General features: G+C 29.0%; 2 protein-coding genes across 2 annotated transcripts; both read right to left on the reverse strand.

The window, feature by feature from the left end:
* Positions 1–324: 324 nt before the first annotated feature.
* On the reverse strand, positions 325–2,904 carry LOC118443879 (cytochrome P450 4C1-like). Its single transcript, XM_085663398.1, is given in 13 exon segments — positions 325–494; positions 583–759; positions 871–1,045; positions 1,150–1,169; positions 1,172–1,214; positions 1,296–1,402; positions 1,486–1,552; positions 1,656–1,782; positions 1,852–1,924; positions 2,014–2,196; positions 2,518–2,608; positions 2,697–2,744; positions 2,875–2,904. Coding segments are annotated over 13 exon segments (1,308 nt in total). The 3' UTR covers positions 325–327.
* Positions 2,905–10,224: 7,320 nt separating this feature from the next.
* LOC118443882 (cytochrome P450 4C1-like) lies at positions 10,225–12,971 on the reverse strand. The gene is made up of 12 exons (XM_085663399.1): positions 12,797–12,971; positions 12,619–12,725; positions 12,440–12,530; positions 11,933–12,115; positions 11,774–11,843; positions 11,575–11,701; positions 11,405–11,474; positions 11,215–11,321; positions 11,065–11,133; positions 10,777–10,951; positions 10,480–10,656; positions 10,225–10,391 (listed from the first exon to the last, which is right to left on the reverse strand). Exons 1-12 carry the CDS (start codon positions 12,969–12,971, stop codon positions 10,225–10,227), a joined length of 1,518 nt encoding a protein of 505 aa, XP_085519525.1.
* Positions 12,972–18,701: the final 5,730 nt, after the last annotated feature.

Consider the following 18,701-nt stretch of genomic DNA (forward strand, 5'->3'; position numbering starts at 1 on the left):
ATAATTTATATAAACTTTGAATATAGCAATAATAAGGATCTTCAAGGTGTATATTAATACATATACATCATATAAAGTTATATGAAATGATAAGTAGACGGTTTTTATTTTATACAGATAATAATTTGATTCTACTACAGATTGTATGCTATTATTCATAGAATTCGTTGTGAATAAATATATTAATTATGTATTATATATATATATATATATATATATATATATAATACTATATATATATATATATATATATATATATATATAATACTATATATATATATATATATATATATATATATATTCATGCATCTATACTCGATGTTTTGATTAATTTCTTCTTTCAAATTTTAATCTTATTGGTTTCGTCGGAGTTAATGTGATGCTGAACTTTACGTCTATTTCTGCAATTTCAATTGGCTTGTTTATTATAACTCTAAATCTTTTTAGCAGTGTAGCTATTACTGTTATGATCTCCAGCATAGCGAATTGTTGACCTAAAAAAATAAAATCAATTGTAAATGCATTTTATTTTGAAATTTTCTGGAATATACATAAGAATAATCTATAGGAGTATGTAATTACCTATGCAATTTCTTTTTCCGTAACTAAATGGAAAGAAATACGAAGAAGAATTATTTTCCGGTAGGAACCTGTCAGGATCAAATACTAATGGTCGTGGCCAATATTTCGCATTTCTATGTATTTTATATATAAAAAATACTGCTGAACATCCTTTCGGTATTGTCCAATTTGAAGTAACTTAATATAATTAATAAATAAATATTACATAATACGTTCATATTATTAATAATGAAATATAAAACGTAAAACAATGAACAATAAATAAAATCATTTTGAATGCGTTGGTACCTTTTATATCTTGCGTCACTTTTCGTGCGACGACAGGACCTGCAGGAAATAGCCGTAACGTTTCCTTGATCACACGTTCCAAAAGGTTCATACTTTTAATATCATCATATGTCATTGAAACATTTTTTGGATCGTCCGAGCAGTAAATTTGATTAACTTCCTCATATACTTTGTCCTTTGTGATCGATGATTTGGAAGACATGATAAGAAATTAATATGATTATAATTTACGTCGGTTACGTAATGACAAATTATTAAGAAAATATTATATATACGTACTTGAATTTCCGGGAATGAAACATTAAGAGGACAAAGCTAATGGTTGTGGCTGTAGTTTCGCTTCCCTGAAAGTAATATATAGTTTTACTAAATTGTCATTAATAAAAAAAATGTTATTGCAATTAAAAATAATGAATACAACTTACAGCTAAAATTATTGTATTCATTTCATCGCGGATATCTTCCTGCGTATATCCTTCTTCTTCGTGCGATCTCTCGAATAAGAAATCGAAAATTGTCTTCCGTTTTTGTCCTTAAAATTGAACAAGATCCTATCATTAATAAATGACAAGATAGAAAATTAAATTTTATTAAAGGCATATTGTTTATTTTTACCTAACTTTTCCGTCGTCAATTCTTGATTAATTTTACTTTTTAACATAGATCCCATTTTTTCTTTGATTATCTTTAGGAACAAAAAATATCGATATGCGTAGAAAATATTATATTAAAATTTTTGAATTTTGAAAAGAATGGAATTGAAAAAATATTTGCTTTAATGATACCTTGTTTGTTACGTTATCCAGGTAAGCCTTGCACGCTAGAAATTTCTTTCCTCCAGCAGTGTTATAAAATATAATATTCGGATGTAACCAGAATTTAAAGATTCTTTGTGTTGCTATATCCATCTCACTGAAAGTGCACACAAAAAATATTAAAAATATACATAATATATTACAAAAATAAAAGTATCGTTAGTACTACCATTTTATTGATTCAGCTAATTTACAATCCGGATTTGTCAGCGAATTTAGTTGCGTATTCAGCGTGGCATCTTTAAACATGAAATTTTGCAAAATTATAGTAAATTCAAACAAATGTACATAAATTTTATAAACATTAAAAGTTTCTAAATTAAAATACCACATATTATATCTAAAGTACAACGCAAGACATAATCAAAAATGTCTAATTCTTCTCCAACAAGAGTTTCTAATTTTTCCATTAATTCGACAGAATGATTAACAAATACATCCATATATGACTCTATATTTTTCATAAGGAACATTTTATTTAGAACTTTTCGATGTGAATCCCATACTGATGCTAAAATCAAATCAAAAAGAAAGCAATTAGTGTTTAATTTACACATTTCACTTATTTTACAAAAAATACTTATTACTTTAATTTACATATTTTATTTAATTTATTTCGTCTATACGTACATGTTTATAATAAAAGAGTAAATGAGAAAATATCTTGTACATATTCATATAATACTTTCATTTGCATGTGTAAGTATAGAAGCAAAAATATTTTACTATTCAATTTCATAAGACTAAATGGTATAAAAAAGAATATATGATAATATATACTTAATATAATTATTTTTGTACTAGTAAACAATGTGGAAGATATATACTTCACCTGGAGCAGTTAACAATCCATTGCCCAAAGAAACTTTCAATTTTTCATATTCCTTGCTCTTATCAATAATATATGGACTTTTTAGTAAAGTCTTCCGTATTTAAAAAAAAGAAAAAAATACAAAATGAAAAGATTATGATATCATTAAGAATTATTAAAATAACACTAACAGAACTTACCTTGACATATTCAGGATTCTCTATTATTAAAAATAATTTCGCGCCTATCTACATACGCCACAATAATTGATAATTCTTACCAATATTTAGCATTTGTTTGAATAGAGCTAGAATAGAGATTATAAATAATTATTGTATGAAATACTTAAATATAAAAGAATTAATGATATAAATTTACCGGTTGTGTCGCCAGTAAACAGATGAGCATTCCCAATTATAGGAAATGCTTTTGGTCCAGGAATTCCTTTCATAATATTAAACATATGTAATTTATTTAAAAAATATTCTGCTATTCCATAGTATAGTTCAAATAAAATTATTAGAATAATAAGTAATATTATGGTTAAATACATGATGAATTTTATCAATAGGAATATATATAAATAATTTAAATATAATGAAAATAATATTATATCCCTAATAATAATTGTTGAGATTTACGGATAACTTGATAGCACAGCGCAGCGGCTCCTACTACATTTCTGTCCTTACAGAAACTGAGGATGGAATAGAAAATCGAGGAATATTTAAAGAAAGCGTAAATCTAACTTTTCTAACGTGATTACCGCTTACAATTGGGATTTCTTTTTTGATTGGACAAGAACAGATTAGAAAGGTCGGAGATGGCACCAAAATTTGATTCTGTCCCCACTTCTTCTTAATACAAGAATTGCGATGACTGAACTTTGCGTAATAGACCGGTAGTTAATTAATTCTTCATTGGAATGACGAATATGTTATAAATCCAATGTTTATTCGTTTTAGGTTTTCATATATACTTCTACTTTAATTGTGCGAATGTAGACAAAACTTTAATTGATATTAAAAATTGAGAAGGTACTGAAAAATCTAGAAGAATGCATTTTTAAGTTTTTACTAATCTTTAAGAAAATTAATTTATAAGAATTTAGAAATAAGTATGAACTTCAATGTCTTTATCTATCGATCATTTATTGTATAGAATGTTATGAAATAATCAGATACTTTCGTGGCTTTTTTCAATTCTTATTTTATACTATAAAGACATTACGTAAAATGAAACACTTCCTCTTCTGCTATGTATCGTAAATTACTGTCGTCATACATGCCACGATTTATTCCATGTAGATGTATTCTTCTATTTATGATATTTTTTTTCTTATTATTAATATAGTAATAGTAGTAGGAGCTGAAGTAATATAAAGCGAACTCACACAGAAGAAAGCATAACGAAATAACACTAGGAGAAAAATCTCGTAGATAATGTGGAAAAGACCTTGAATTTTGATCCTTATTAAAAATAATATATAATGAATACGTCCACTAATATATGATATATATATTCATTAATTCTGAAAAGTAATCGACAAATGTATATACTTTATATTCATATCTAATCTAACAAAATTATACTGTTGCTGTATCACGGATCACCGCGAAATTCTCATGAATTATTAGTAGAAGAAATATAGATAAGAGATTGAATATTAACAATTTACTAAATTATCAGATAAGGAGAAGTGGAGAGTAAATTAGTTGATTAACTTTGTTAGAATCGAACGTAGGATTTCTTGCATTATTAATCTAAATGTTAGCAATTGTGCTACATATCGCTTACATAATCTCTATATATTTAATCTATAAATATAATCTATAAATATAATAATAAATATAATTTAATATATAATCTATAAATAACTCCAAACATCACTAATAAATTTTTTCTTCGAAAAATGTTGAAAAAGGCACTTTCGCCGTCAATGACGACAGATGTAATTCTTGAACAATAGAAAAATGGTGTCATTTTAAGGACGAAGATTTCATCCAATGTATTGAATTTTCGAAAAATTATCTTCGAAAGAAATCGTGTAAAGTATGTTATTTTTATTCGAGCATAATTTATGCATAAATTAAAAGTTCTTTCAAAAATTCGGGAAAGATATGCAGTAAACTCGATTTGAAATTGAGAACGTGATCGTCAAAATTGGTCAAGAATTATGCCTGTTCTCATGATGGCGTAAATCATTAAGAAATCCGGGTCAATGTCCTAGACTTACTGGTTTCGATGACATTACACTAGCCGCTAGGCTTGGAATTTGTCGGTTTTTTCTGCAAAATTAATTGTTTATATTACCGTGTTCCCGGAAATTAATGGAATATCGCAATGTCTTTTATGGATCTAGGAAAACTCGTGAGAAAGATACGCGATATATAGCATTAAGTCAATTTAAATCTGTAAGGATGTAATTAAAGTATAAAGATAAAAAAATTGCGATATTCACGTTTCGTTATTGTGTATCGGTAATTATCCTAGTAAAACTCGGTTATCTTATTATTATTAGCTTTAAATGTGCAAATTAACTAAAATGGCAGTTTTTTGTCGAACTATCCGTGAAGATGATTAGAACGTGCACGGAAAGGAAAAGAATGATGCTGATTGATCCTGATGTATCAGATTATACCGCTCGAAATGGTTAAATTCGATTGTATGTAAACGGTGCGAAACTGAATAACCTCCGCACTGCTATATAGAAATTAATCTCATCTTTTAAAATTGAACTTTGTTCATTTAAATCAGATGGAAACGTTCATTAACAATGTTTTTAATTATTATTAAATGAGAAAAATTTTATTGAGATAATTATAATAGATATTTGGGAATAAGACATTATTATTTTTTGAAAGATATTCATTTTTCTCAGTTATCTGTTTGTTCTATTTGTAGATAGTATCGAATCATTTCTTGTCGTCAAGGTTGTCCCTTTCTCTTTTTCTTTCTATATTTCACAATAATCATAGAAGGAGGCGCGCATTATTGAATATTCATAAATACGAGCGACGAGTCAGATTTTTTTCGATATTTTCCTACTTTTTCAAAATTTATTTTCTGGTCTCTTATTTTGCCCGGTCTTTGCCTACTGCTTTCCTATATAAACATAACGGGTGCATTACATAATCTATAGAGTTGTTATATTATCCTTTTTGTAAATTTAGATTATCTAAAAGTCCGGTTAGTATGACTTTTGGGACGGTGAAGAATAATCGGACATTTGAATTGGAGAATTGTTAACGTAATTAGAAATTTTTTTATAATACATTCTGGATTAATAGAATAGCATTGAGTAATGTATTATTATATGAGCTTATTTATCTGCGCTGTAAGTGATGGAATTATCGAAACGTCTAATTTCTTCATTGAATCTTGAAACGTTGAAATACTTCTTTAAATCGTCGAAAAACTGTTAATGAATAGAGAAGTCACAGTGTCTGTGTCAAAATAATTGTATAATTAAAACGGAATGGAAGAACTGATGATAAAATTTCCACAAAAGATTGGTTTAAATATATATAATATTTAAGAAAATAGAAAGTAATAATTCCATAATGATGAATGCTACCTTTCCATTTTAATTACATATAACCGAGATAATAAAAAAAAGTAAAATCTCAAATTAATCGAAATATTTTTATTTTTTTGGTGAAATTATAAATACGATATCATCATTGAAAATTTTACCGACCGCAGATAGATAATATCTGTTTGTATATCGTAGTGCGTTTTTTCGACGGATATATTATCAAGATTTCAATTTTAGTAATTTACTATACTTTACTAAATGTAGTCTTTACAACAACCGTTGTTAGGGTAGACTTCTGTTGTATCGATATGAGGTAATGTTACATATTTATATTGTGTCGCCACCAGTAGCGTCTTGAATGGCTGTAGAGTATCCAAAGTGCCTGTAGCCTTCTAATTACACTAATCTAATCACACGAATTTTTTTTGGTTATTTCTTTTATAATTCTTATACGGGAGCAAGGATTTTTTTTCTTCTCTTTCCTTCACAATAGGGCAGTCAAACTACGCCAGGAAATATTTTCTTTAATTTAGTTATTCGATGAAATGATGAGAGAGGCTCCGAATATCATTCATTGCATTTATATTTCCTTCGTGGGTCTTTACTACTGACCTTTGCATTGGTTTCCTCTTGTTAGAGATAACTGAGGAATAATAGGGCGAAGCGATGCTCAGTATTCGACATCCTTTTCTTCTCTTTTACGAATTGATTTATTTAGTATAAAATTGGTGATAGAAATTTACAATGAATAACAAGATTATAAGTCTTAATTGACGTAATTGCTAATTGTAAAGAACTGTGCTTAGCGATTGATTGCAACGAAGTGATAACGACTGACTGGAATGAAGTGATCTTGACCGGCTGCAACGAACTGATAATAACGGCTGCGATGAATTTATCTAGACTACTGCGGATTATAAAGTTCTGACGATGAAGTGTTTTCTGCACGTACTTCGCCTGCACGCGCCCCCTTGCACGAGTCGTTCATTTGCGTTTTCCTGTCGTCAAGGACTATAAGCCATTACGTTACGTTGTTTCTGCAAGTACCTCCTTGGTCAGTTTTATCTCTGCACGTGTGGCTCTTGGGTGCGCTCCGATGCCAAGGGTAAAAGAGGTATGACGTATTTGCATTCCTGCAAGTACTTCATGTCCTCCTTTGTCTTCTCGTATTTCTTTACTACGTGTCTTATAGATAGTTCTAAATTATTTATTAACTACAAGTTGCAAATGATTATTCTTATGGGAAAGTTAGAGGAGAAACAAATAAAAAATGGTATTGTTCTACAAGCGCACGTATGCATGCCTATAAGGGTTTCTCTTCTTTAAAGTGTCTTTCATAGTTTCTGGTTGACCTACACATGAAGACGTGATAACATTAATGTACAGTTGAATTTATGAACGCAATTAGAAATTTAATGGATTAGCTATGATCGTTAGCCAATATCCAAACAGAATTAATAGCAAGGTTTTGATTACTCTATGGTAAAGAAAACAATAACGAAGAAAATTTATGGGTGCATGCTTTCCATTATCAATATTTATATTACTCCATTTAGTATCTGAGATGTATATTTACGCGTCCTTGCTAAAACTGGAATGTTATGAAAAAATATAGAGTGGGAAAGAAATTGCGAAATCGTAAATAATATTTTATATTTGCATCGGAAAGGGTTACGTAGAAATTTATTTCGATTTGCGTGATCTTTATACGTTTCATATCAGAATTGGTTTAAAATGATGATACAGTTATTGAGCCTGTAATTAAATATTATAATAGAATGGCTCATTAGATTAAAAGTATTTTTTAAGTACATATACTCAATGACAAAATCTTGATGATGACTGATGCATCAAGCTGATGACAAATGTATAATTTAAAAGACATTTTGAGTGTTATGGTCAATTTACAGGAATGAGTGTTTCAGTAAATGAAGATATTTAATTTGATGCTATGTGTGTAAGTGCGAAGGAATGAGAGAATTAGGATGATATGAAATAGGAGAAAATGGAATGAGGGACATTTACATATGATTGGTATATTAATATAATGATAATTAAATATGCAATCATTCGACAGTTGCCGCAAATCAGATCGAATTGTTTTTCACTTCAATTATAGCTTCATAGCTGTCACACGTGTTAATTAAACCTTTATTTAATAACAAATACTTAATGTTCTTTGCTTTTCTTTCCTGCGATGAAATGGCTACTGTGATTGTACACGTGGAATTTTAATGGTAAATATAACAATACATATCGATTAATTTAGAAAGATTCGAATAATAAATACGACGTGTTATATGTATGATATATGTTATATAGCAATCATATATGTAGATTGTGACATATGACGATAATCATTTCTTTGTAATATCTTCAGTAAGAAGAAAATTATTATATATCTAAAATTATTTCAACGAGGTCGGTCGTGAAACAAAAAAACAGTCGAGTGTTAAGCTGATAATAAATTATTTCACTAGCAATTTGGGAATCATAGTCAATTGCTGTAATCAGATGTGAAATTACATAAATATATGTTAATGTTTGCTTCGACATCGGCACAGAGTGTTAAGCTATCTGAAATATGTGAATTCACGCTCAATCCGATCGCTTCCTCGTCGTATTCCTTTTTTAACATCTCTCAGTTCGTCTGCTAGAACGGACGATATATAATAATTTTATTTTTCCCTAAAAGTATTTTGTCGACATGAATATTGATGTATATCGACATATATCATTACATTAAATAATATGTAAATGGGATTAGTTAAACGAGATACATTATTTTTTTTGTTTGTAAAATCTAATTTTCGAAAGAGACAGAGAATCAGAAAGAATGCAAACATTTATAATGACATAATCTCAAGGCAAATTTCCTCGTGTAATAAACATTAGGCTCGTAATCAGAGGCTCCGAGAAAGGAGCAACTAGATATCCAAGATCGAATATTATTTACTTAATTGCCATAATGTTAATATGCTACTCTTATGTAGATCCCATTTTCCTTGTTTTCTTACACTTATTTCATGTCATTCTCTTTTTTCTCTTTCCTTCTCTAACAATCTTTGATTAAGCGATGAAAATCATAGGGTGTCGTACTCATTTCAAAAAAATTTTATAAACTGTTGAGGATTCCCGCTAAAGATCTTTCTAATAGGCCGTTATACAGTATGGGATAAATACAGGACGAAATTTATTTTACAGAAGGATTCTATTGTATCGGTCCCGATATATAAGAAATTATCTCGTTGAACCTATCCTACTAAAATATTGGTCCTTTATAGGGATAATATAATACTAAGATGTCACCAATCTCGTCGTACTTGGTAAAATAATATTTTAATATTTCATTATGAAATGAATAATTGAATTCCTCTTTCAATCACTGTTTGTTTACCTCGTTAGACTTTGATCAATCCAATATTTCTAAGCTGATCAGAAGAAATTTAGTACATTGCCTCCTAACATACCGTCCATAAGGAAAAGGTTAATTAAAAGAACATTACAGGGAAGAAAATCTATGAGGATATATTTTTTGATATTACTAGAAAAATAATAATTTATTCAAACTTTAAATATATCAATAATAAAGATCTTCAAGGTGTATATTAATACATATACATCATATAAAGTTATATGAAATGATAAGTAGACGGTTTTTGTTTTATACAAATAAAAATTTGATTCTACTACAGATTGTATGCTATTATTCACAGAATTCGTTATATATAAATATATTAATTATGTATTATATATATATATATATATATGTAAAGAAAGTATACTTTCTTCGAGTAGATTTGCCACGCGTCTCATAGCCCGCCCTTCCATTGTCCTTTATTATTTACAATTTCTTTTGTGACCTACAAATCAAGTCATTAAGATTTGGAAAAGAATCGGGCAGTATGAAATGTAACATAGAAGAGAAAAGCAACACGAGAGCTGCAAGAAGATACATAAGATAAAAGAAATAAAATTTAACAGTGTGAATAATAAACATTAATTGTCGTTTCTTTGTTCACAGATAAGGCTAATTAGAACTAAGCATTAATTAACAAATAAAGATTTATCACTTTGTTCACAGAGAAACATATTTTCGTTTATCACTTCCCATAATCCATTCGAGATATATATATATATATATATATATATATATATATATATTCATGCATGTATATTCTATGTTTTGATTAATTTCTTCTTTCAAATTTTAATCTTATTGGTTCCGTCGGTTTTAATGTGATGCTCAACTTTAGGTCTATTTCTGCAATATCTATTGGCTTGTCTATTATAACTCTAAATCTTTTTAACAGTGTAGCTATTACTGTTGTGATCTCCAGCATAGCGAATTGTTGACCTAAAAAAATAAAATCAATTGTAAATGCATTTTATTTTGAAATTTTCTGGAATATACTTAAAAATAATCTATAGGAGTATGTAATTACCTATGCAATTTCTTTTTCCGTAACTAAATGGAAAGAAATACGAAGAAGAATTATTTTCCTGTAGGAACCTGTCAGGATCAAATACTAATGGTCGTGGCCAATATTTCGCACTTCTATGTATTTTATATATGAAAAATACTGCTGAACATCCTTTCGGTATTGTCCAATTTGAAGTAACTTAATATAATTAATAAATAAATATTAGTACTACATAATACGTTCATATTATTAATAATGAAATATAAAACGTAAAACAATGAAAAAATGTGTATAAAATTATTTTGAATGCAGAGCTACCTTTTATATCTTGCGTCACTTTCCGGGCGATGATTGGAACAACAGGAAATAAACGTAACGTTTCCTTGATCACACGTTCCAAAAGTTTCATACTTTTAATATCATCATATGTCATTGAAACATTTTTTGAATCGTCCGAGCAGTAAATTCGATTAACTTCCTCATATACTTTGTCCTTTGTGATCGATGATTTGGAAGACATGATAAGAAATTAATATGAATATAATTTATGTCGGATACGTGATTTTTATTAAGTGAAATTATTAAGAAAATGTTATGTATAAGTACTTGAATTTCTGGCAATGAAGCAAGCATTAAGAGGACAAAGCTAATGGTTGTGGCTGTAGTTTCGCTTCCCTGAAAGTAATATATAGTTTTGCTAAATTGTCATTAATAAAAAAAATGTTATTGCAATTAAAAATAATGAATACAACTTACAGCTAAAATTATTGTATTCATTTCATCGCGGATATCTTCCTGCGTATATCCTTCTTCTTCGTGCGATCTCTCGAATAAGAAATCGAAAATTGTCTTCCGTTTTTGTCCTTAAAATTGAACAAGATCCTATCATTAATAAATGACAAGATAGAAAATTAAATTTTATTAAAGGCATATTGTTTATTTTTACCTAACTTTTCCGTCGTCAATTCTTGATAAATTTTACTTTTTAACATAGATCCCATTTTTTCTTTGATTATCTTTAGGAACAAAAAATATCGATATGCGTAGAAAAAATTATATTAAAATTTTTGAATTTTGAAAAGAATGGAATTGAAAAAATATTTGCTTTAATGATACCTTGTTTGTTACGTTATCCAGGTAAGCCTTGCACGCTAGAAATTTCTTTCCTCCAGCAGTGTTATAAAATATAATATTCGGATGTAACCAGAATTTAAAGATTCTTTGTGTTGCTATATCCATCCCACTGAAAGTGCACACAAAAAATGTTAAAAATATACATAATATATTACAAAAATAAAAGTATCGTTAGTACTACCATTTTATTGATTCAACTAATTTACAATCCGGATTTGTCAGCAAATTTAGTTGCGTATCCAGCGTGGTATCTTTAAACATGAAATTTTGCAAAATTATAATAAATTCAAACAAATGTACATAAATTTTATAAACATTAAAAGTTTCTAAATTAAAATACCATATATTATATCCAAAGTACAGCGAAAGACATAATCAAAAATGTCTAATTCAACTCCAACAAATGTTTCTAATTTTTCCATTAATGCGATAGAATGATAAATAAATACATCCATATATGACTTTATAATTTTCATATGGAACATTTTATTTAAAACCTTTCGATTTGAATCCCATACTGATGCTAAAATCAAATCAAAAGGAAAGCAATTAATCTATAATATACATATTGCTTTTATTTTACATAAATTACGTATTACTTTAATATACATATTTTATTTAATTTGTTCATCTATACGTACATGTTTATAATAAAAGAGTAAAAGAGAAAAGACCTTGTGCATATTTATATATAATACATTTATTTGTATGTGTAAGTAAAAGAGCAAAAATTTTTTACTATTCAATTTCATAAAATCAAATGGTACAAAAAAGAATATATTTGATAATTCATACTTAATATAATTATTTTTGTTCAAGTAAACAATGTGGAAGATATATACTTCACCTGGAGCAGTTAACAATCCATTGCCCAAAAAAGGTTTAAATTTTTCATATTCCTTGCTCTTATCAATAATATATGGACTTTTTAGTACAGTCTTCCGTATTTAAAAAAAAGAAAAAAATACAAAATGAAAAGATTATGAAATCATTAAAAATTATTAAAAAACCGCTAACGTATCTTACCTTGAAGTGTTCAGCATTGTCTAATACTAAAAATAATTTTGTTCCTAACCATAGACGCCACGATAATTGATAATTCTTATCAAGATTTATTAATTGTTCGAATAGAGCTAGAATAGAGATTTTAAATAAATATTGGATGAAATACTTAAATATAAATGAATTTATGATACAAATTTACCTGTTGTGTCGCCACGAAATAGATGAGCATTTCCAATAATTGGAAATGCTTTTGGTCCAGGAATGCCTTTGAGAGTATTAAATATATGTAATTTATTTAAAAAGTATTCTGCTATTCCGTAGTGTATTTCAAATAAAATTATTAGAATAATAAGTAATATTATGGTTAAATACATGATGAATTTTATCAATAGGAATATATATAAATAATTTAAATATAATGAATATAATATTATATCCCTAATAATAATTGTTGAGATTTACGGATAACTTGATAGCACCGCGCAACGACTCTTACTACACTTCTGTCCTCACAGAAACTGAGGATGGAATAGAAAATCGAGGAATATTTAAAGAAAGCGTAAATCTAACTTTTCTAACGTGATTACCGCTTACAATTGGGATTTCTCTTTTGATTGGACAAGAACAGATTAGAAAGGTCGGAGATGGCACCAAAATTTGATTCTGTCCCCAGTTCTTCTTAATACAAGGATTGCGATGACTGAACCTTGCGTAATAAACCGGTTGTTAATTAATTCTTCATTGGAATGACGAATATGTTATAAATCCAATGTTTATTCGTTTTAGGTTTTCATATATACTTCTGCTTTAATTGTGCGAATGTAGACAAAACTTTAATTGATATTAAAAATTGAGATGGTACTGAAAAATCTAGAAGAATGCATTTTTAAGTTTTTACTAATCTTTAAGAAAATTAATTTATAGGAATTTAGAAACAAGTATGAACTTCAATGTCTTTATCCATCGATCATTTATTAGATAGAATTTTATGAAATAATCAGATCCTTTTGTAGTTTTTTACAATTCATATTTTATGCCGTAAGGATACCGTAAAGGATACCGTAAAAGGAAACACTTCTTCTGCTATGTACCCTAAATTTCCGTCATCATATGTGCCATGATGTATTCAATGTAGATATATTCTTCTATTTATGATATTTTTCTTCTTATTATTACTATAGTAATAGTAGTAATAACTAAAATAGTATAAATGAACTCCCACAGAAGAAAACATAACGAAATAACGCTGGCAGAAAAGTTTCGCAGATAATGTGGAAAAAACCTTGAGTTTTGATTTTTATTAAAAATAATACATAATGTAAAAGTTCACTAATATTGGATATATATGTTCATTAATTCTGAAAAAATTATCGACAAATGTATATATTTTATATTCATATCTAATCTAACAAAATTATACTGTTGCTCTATCATGGATCACAGCGAAATTCTTGTGAGTTATTAGTAGAGGAAATATAGATAAGAGATTGAATAGTAACAACTTACTAAATTATCAGATAAGGTGAATGGGAGAGTAAATTATTTGATTAGTTTCGTTAGAATCGAACGTAGGATTTCTCGTATTACTAATCTAAATGCAAGCAAATGTACTACACATTGCTTACATAATCTCTATATTTTTATTCTATAAATATAATGAAGAACTACAAACATCAGAGTAATACATTTTTTCATATAAAAATATCAAAAACAACATTTACGCCGTCAATGACGACAGATGTAATTCTTGAACAATAGAAAAATGGTGTCATTTTAAGGACGAAGATTTCATCCAATGTATTGAATTTTCGAAAAATTATCTTCGAAAGAAATCGTGTAAAGTATGTTATTTTTATTCGAGCATAATTTATGCATAAATTAAAAGTTCTTTCAAAAATTCGGGAAAGATATGCAGTAAACTCGATTTGAAATTGAGAACGTGATCGTCAAAATTGGTCAAGAATTATGCCTGTTCTCATGATGGCGTAAATCATTAAGAAATCCGGGTCAATGTCCTAGACTTACTGGTTGCGATGACATTACACTAGCCGCTAGGCTTGGAATTTGTCGGTTTTTTCTGCAAAATTAATTGTTTATATTACCGTGTTCCCGGAAATTAATGGAATATCGCAATGTCTTTTATGGATCTAGGAAAACTCGTGAGAAAGATACGCGATATAGAGCATTAAGTCAATTTAAATCTGTAAGGATGTAATTAAAGTATAAAGATAAAAAAATTGCGATATTCACGTTTCGTTATTGTGTATCGGTAATTATCCTAGTAAAACTCGGTTATCTTATTATTATTAGCTTTAAATGTGCAAATTAACTAAAATGGCAGTTTTTTGTCGAACTATCCGTGAAGATGATTAGAACGTGCACGGAAAGGAAAAGAATGATGCTGATTGATCCTGGTGTATCAGATTATACCGCTCGAAATGGTTAAATTCGATTGTATGTAAACGGTGCGAAACTGAATAACCTCCGCACTGCTATATAGAAATAATCTCATCTTTTAAAATTGAACTTTGTTCATTTAAATCAGATGGAAACGTTCATTAACAATGTTTTTAATTATTATTAAATGAGAAAAATTTTATTGAGATAATTATAATAGATATTTGGGAATAAGACATTATTATTTTTTGAAAGATATTCATTTTTCTCAGTTATCTGTTTGTTCTATTTGTAGATAGTATCGAATCATTTCTTGTCGTCAAGGTTGTCACTTTTTCTTTTTCTTTCTATATTTCACAATAATCATAGAAGGAGGCGCACATTATTGAATATTCATAAATACGAGCGACGAGTCAGATTTTTTTCGATATTTTCCTACTTTTTCAAAATTTATTTTCTGGTCTCTTATTTTGCCCGGTCTTTGCCTACTGCTTTCCTATATAAACATAACGGGTGCATTACATAATCTATAGAGTTGTTATATTATCCTTTTTGTAAATTTAGATTATCTAAAAGTCCGGTTAGTATGACTTTTGGGACGGTGAAGAATAATCGGACATTTGAATTGGAGAATTGTTAACGTAATTAGAAATTTTTTTATAATACATTCTGGATTAATAGAATAGCATTGAGTAATGTATTATTATATGAGCTTATTTATCTGCGCTGTAAGTGATGGAATTATCGAAACGTCTAATTTCTTCATTGAATCTTGAAACGTTGAAATACTTCTTTAAATCGTCGAAAAACTGTTAATGAATAGAGAAGTCACAGTGTCATTTAAACATTGAATTATTTGAAGAAAGAGCGTAAATAATTGTATAATTAAAACGGAATGGAAGAACTGATGATAAAATTTCCACAAAAAATTAGTTTAAATATATATAATATTTAAGAAAATAGAAAGTAATAATTCCATAATGATGAATGCTACCTTTCCATTTTAATTACATATAACCGAGATAATAAAAAAAAGTAAAATCTCAAATTAATCGAAATATTTTTATTTTTTTGGTGAAATTATAAATACGATATCATCATTGAAAATTTTACCGACCGCAGATAGATAATATCTGTTTGTATATCGTAGTGCGTTTTTTCGACGGATATATTATCAAGATTTCAATTTTAGTAATTTACTATACTTTACTAAATGTAGTCTTTACAACAACCGTTGTTAGGGTAGACTTCTGTTGTATCGATATGAGGTAATGTTACATATTTATATTGTGTCGCCACCAGTAGCGTCTTGAATGGCTGTAGAGTATCCGACGTCCCTGTAGCCTTCCAATTACAGCAATCTATTTACGCGGATCTTTTTCGGTTAATCCTTTTAGGAATCTCTACGTGAGCGAGGATCATTTTTCCTCTTTTTCCTTCACAATAGGGCAGTCCCCTTCATTCCTTCCCTTTTCATTCTCTTTTACGAATTGATTTATTTAGTATAAATCGGTGATAGAAATTTACAATGAATAACAAGGTTTTAAGTCTTAATTAACTTACCTGCTAATTGTAAATAACTGTGCTTAGCGACTGACTGCAACGAAGTAATGATAACGGCTGCGATGAATTTATCTAGACGATTGCGGATGAGAAAGCCCTGACGATGAAGTGTTTTCTGCTGCGGGTTCTTCTGCAGCGTCTATTCGCGAGGCGCGTATTGTGCACGCGCCTCTTCTGCACACACCCCCTTGCACTAGTCTTTCTCGCGCGTTTTCCTGTCATCAGGGGCTATAAGCCATTGCGTTACGCTTTCCTTGCATGTTCTTCCTTGGTCAGTTTTATCTCTGCACTTGTGTCTCTTGGGCGCATTCCGTCGCTAAAGGTGAAAAAGTTATGATGCATCTGCATTCCTGCACGTACTTTTTGTCCTCCTTTTTCTTCTCATATTTCTTTACTACATGTCTTATAGATAGTTCTAAATTTATTATTAACTACATGCTGCAAATGATTATTCTTATGGGAAAGATAGAAGAGAAACAAATGAAAAGTAGTATCGCTCTATAAGCACATGTATTCGTGCCTATAAGAGTTTCTCTTCTTTAAAGTGTCTTTCATAGTTTCTGGTTGACCTACACACGAAGAGGTGACACCTCTCCCCTTAAGTAAATCGTTCGGACTTCGGTGCTTCGGTGACTTAGTACCGCGTATTGCAATTATTTTCTCAAGAATAGGGTACCTATTACCGATGTCCTTGTGATGGGGGTCGGAGTCGCATCGCTTCCTTTTGCTAGCATTGATTGTTCATATTCGACACTTACACTAGTTTCGTTGTCGTTCCTGACCTTGTCCTTGTGGCTTCTCGGTGGTCGTTATCGTCCTAAGTGTAAAACAAATGTATCAATGAACTCCAGATTGCACCTAGCAGATGTAAATTCCAACTATACACTGTGTGGAGCATATATCCTCGGCTATCCGCATCAATACACATTTTAATGCCCTTTATTACTATAAATAGTCCGATAACCCCGGCACTTGCTGATCCGAATACTAAAAATCCTTGCGACAATTTCGAGAGGGTGTTCTCGTTTATTTTAGTGAGATCACCTTCTCCTAGTAGGTTGTACAATGAGATGATGTTTGGTGGAACATTGTGTCCGGTTGCTTCTCTCGCTATAGTATTTAGAAGACTGTCTTTCACCCGGGAACATGATATGATCCTTTAGATTCTTCAGGTTTTTGCTGGGAGTAAATTTCGCTCGTCATCAAGTGGTACGTATACGTGACTGAAATTTGAGAAATAATGACAAATCAAATGATTATTAACATATCATGGACAAAAAATCAATATCTCACGTGACACGGGAATGTAACATTTGTTACTTTCTCCTATTGATTAATTTTACGTTCAGTCTGGAAAAGGAAACCTATAAAGGATACATTTTTGAGTTTGTACATATTTATATAATAATTTTAATTCAAAGGAGTATATTTAAGAATTTGAAAATTAGTAATAAAAATGATATTGATTGGACATCAATTAATTATTAATTATATCAAATCATTTCAAATTATGAGGGATTGGTGGATATTTGACTTATGAAGTTAATACGTATTTATTTTGCCTAAATGTTATCAATTACTATGTACAAAATTCCTTACCATCCATAAAAATAAGAAATAAAAGGAACATATAAAAGATGTAGAACATTTTAGGAAAATATGAATGTACTTATAAGATACGAATTTTTGTTATGAAGCAGTTACGTTTAATACTATACTATAATCCATTACTCGGTACTTTGTGATTCTTTCTTCTTTTAATCGCGCTGTTTACTTTTAAAATTGTCAGTTCATTAATCATGCTTTCAGCCGTGTGAAACTAAAGGTTCTCTATTTCCTGTTTACATTCAAATTCAACATTTAATAAGCGATCTAAATAATTATTCCAAGTATTTAGTACTCCATTTGAGTCAGTAATAAAATTATCGTTCTCATTTTTCACCATTTCCGTTCCATCATGGAATCCTTTTAGAAAATTATTTATTACATTGTACATACCACGGACGTTACTGCTTTGACGATTTTTATCTATTTCTTGTCCTTTTTATACATATTGTTATTTTTTATACTTTTAATAATAATATTATTATTAGTAATATTGTTATGAGCCGACGTAGAGAAGTTTGAAGTGAATTCGGAACTAG

The sequence above is a fragment of the Vespa mandarinia genome, chromosome 21, assembly GCF_050613455.1.
Source record: "Vespa mandarinia isolate Hongniang chromosome 21, ASM5061345v1, whole genome shotgun sequence".
NCBI classification, from domain to species: domain Eukaryota; kingdom Metazoa; phylum Arthropoda; class Insecta; order Hymenoptera; family Vespidae; genus Vespa; species Vespa mandarinia.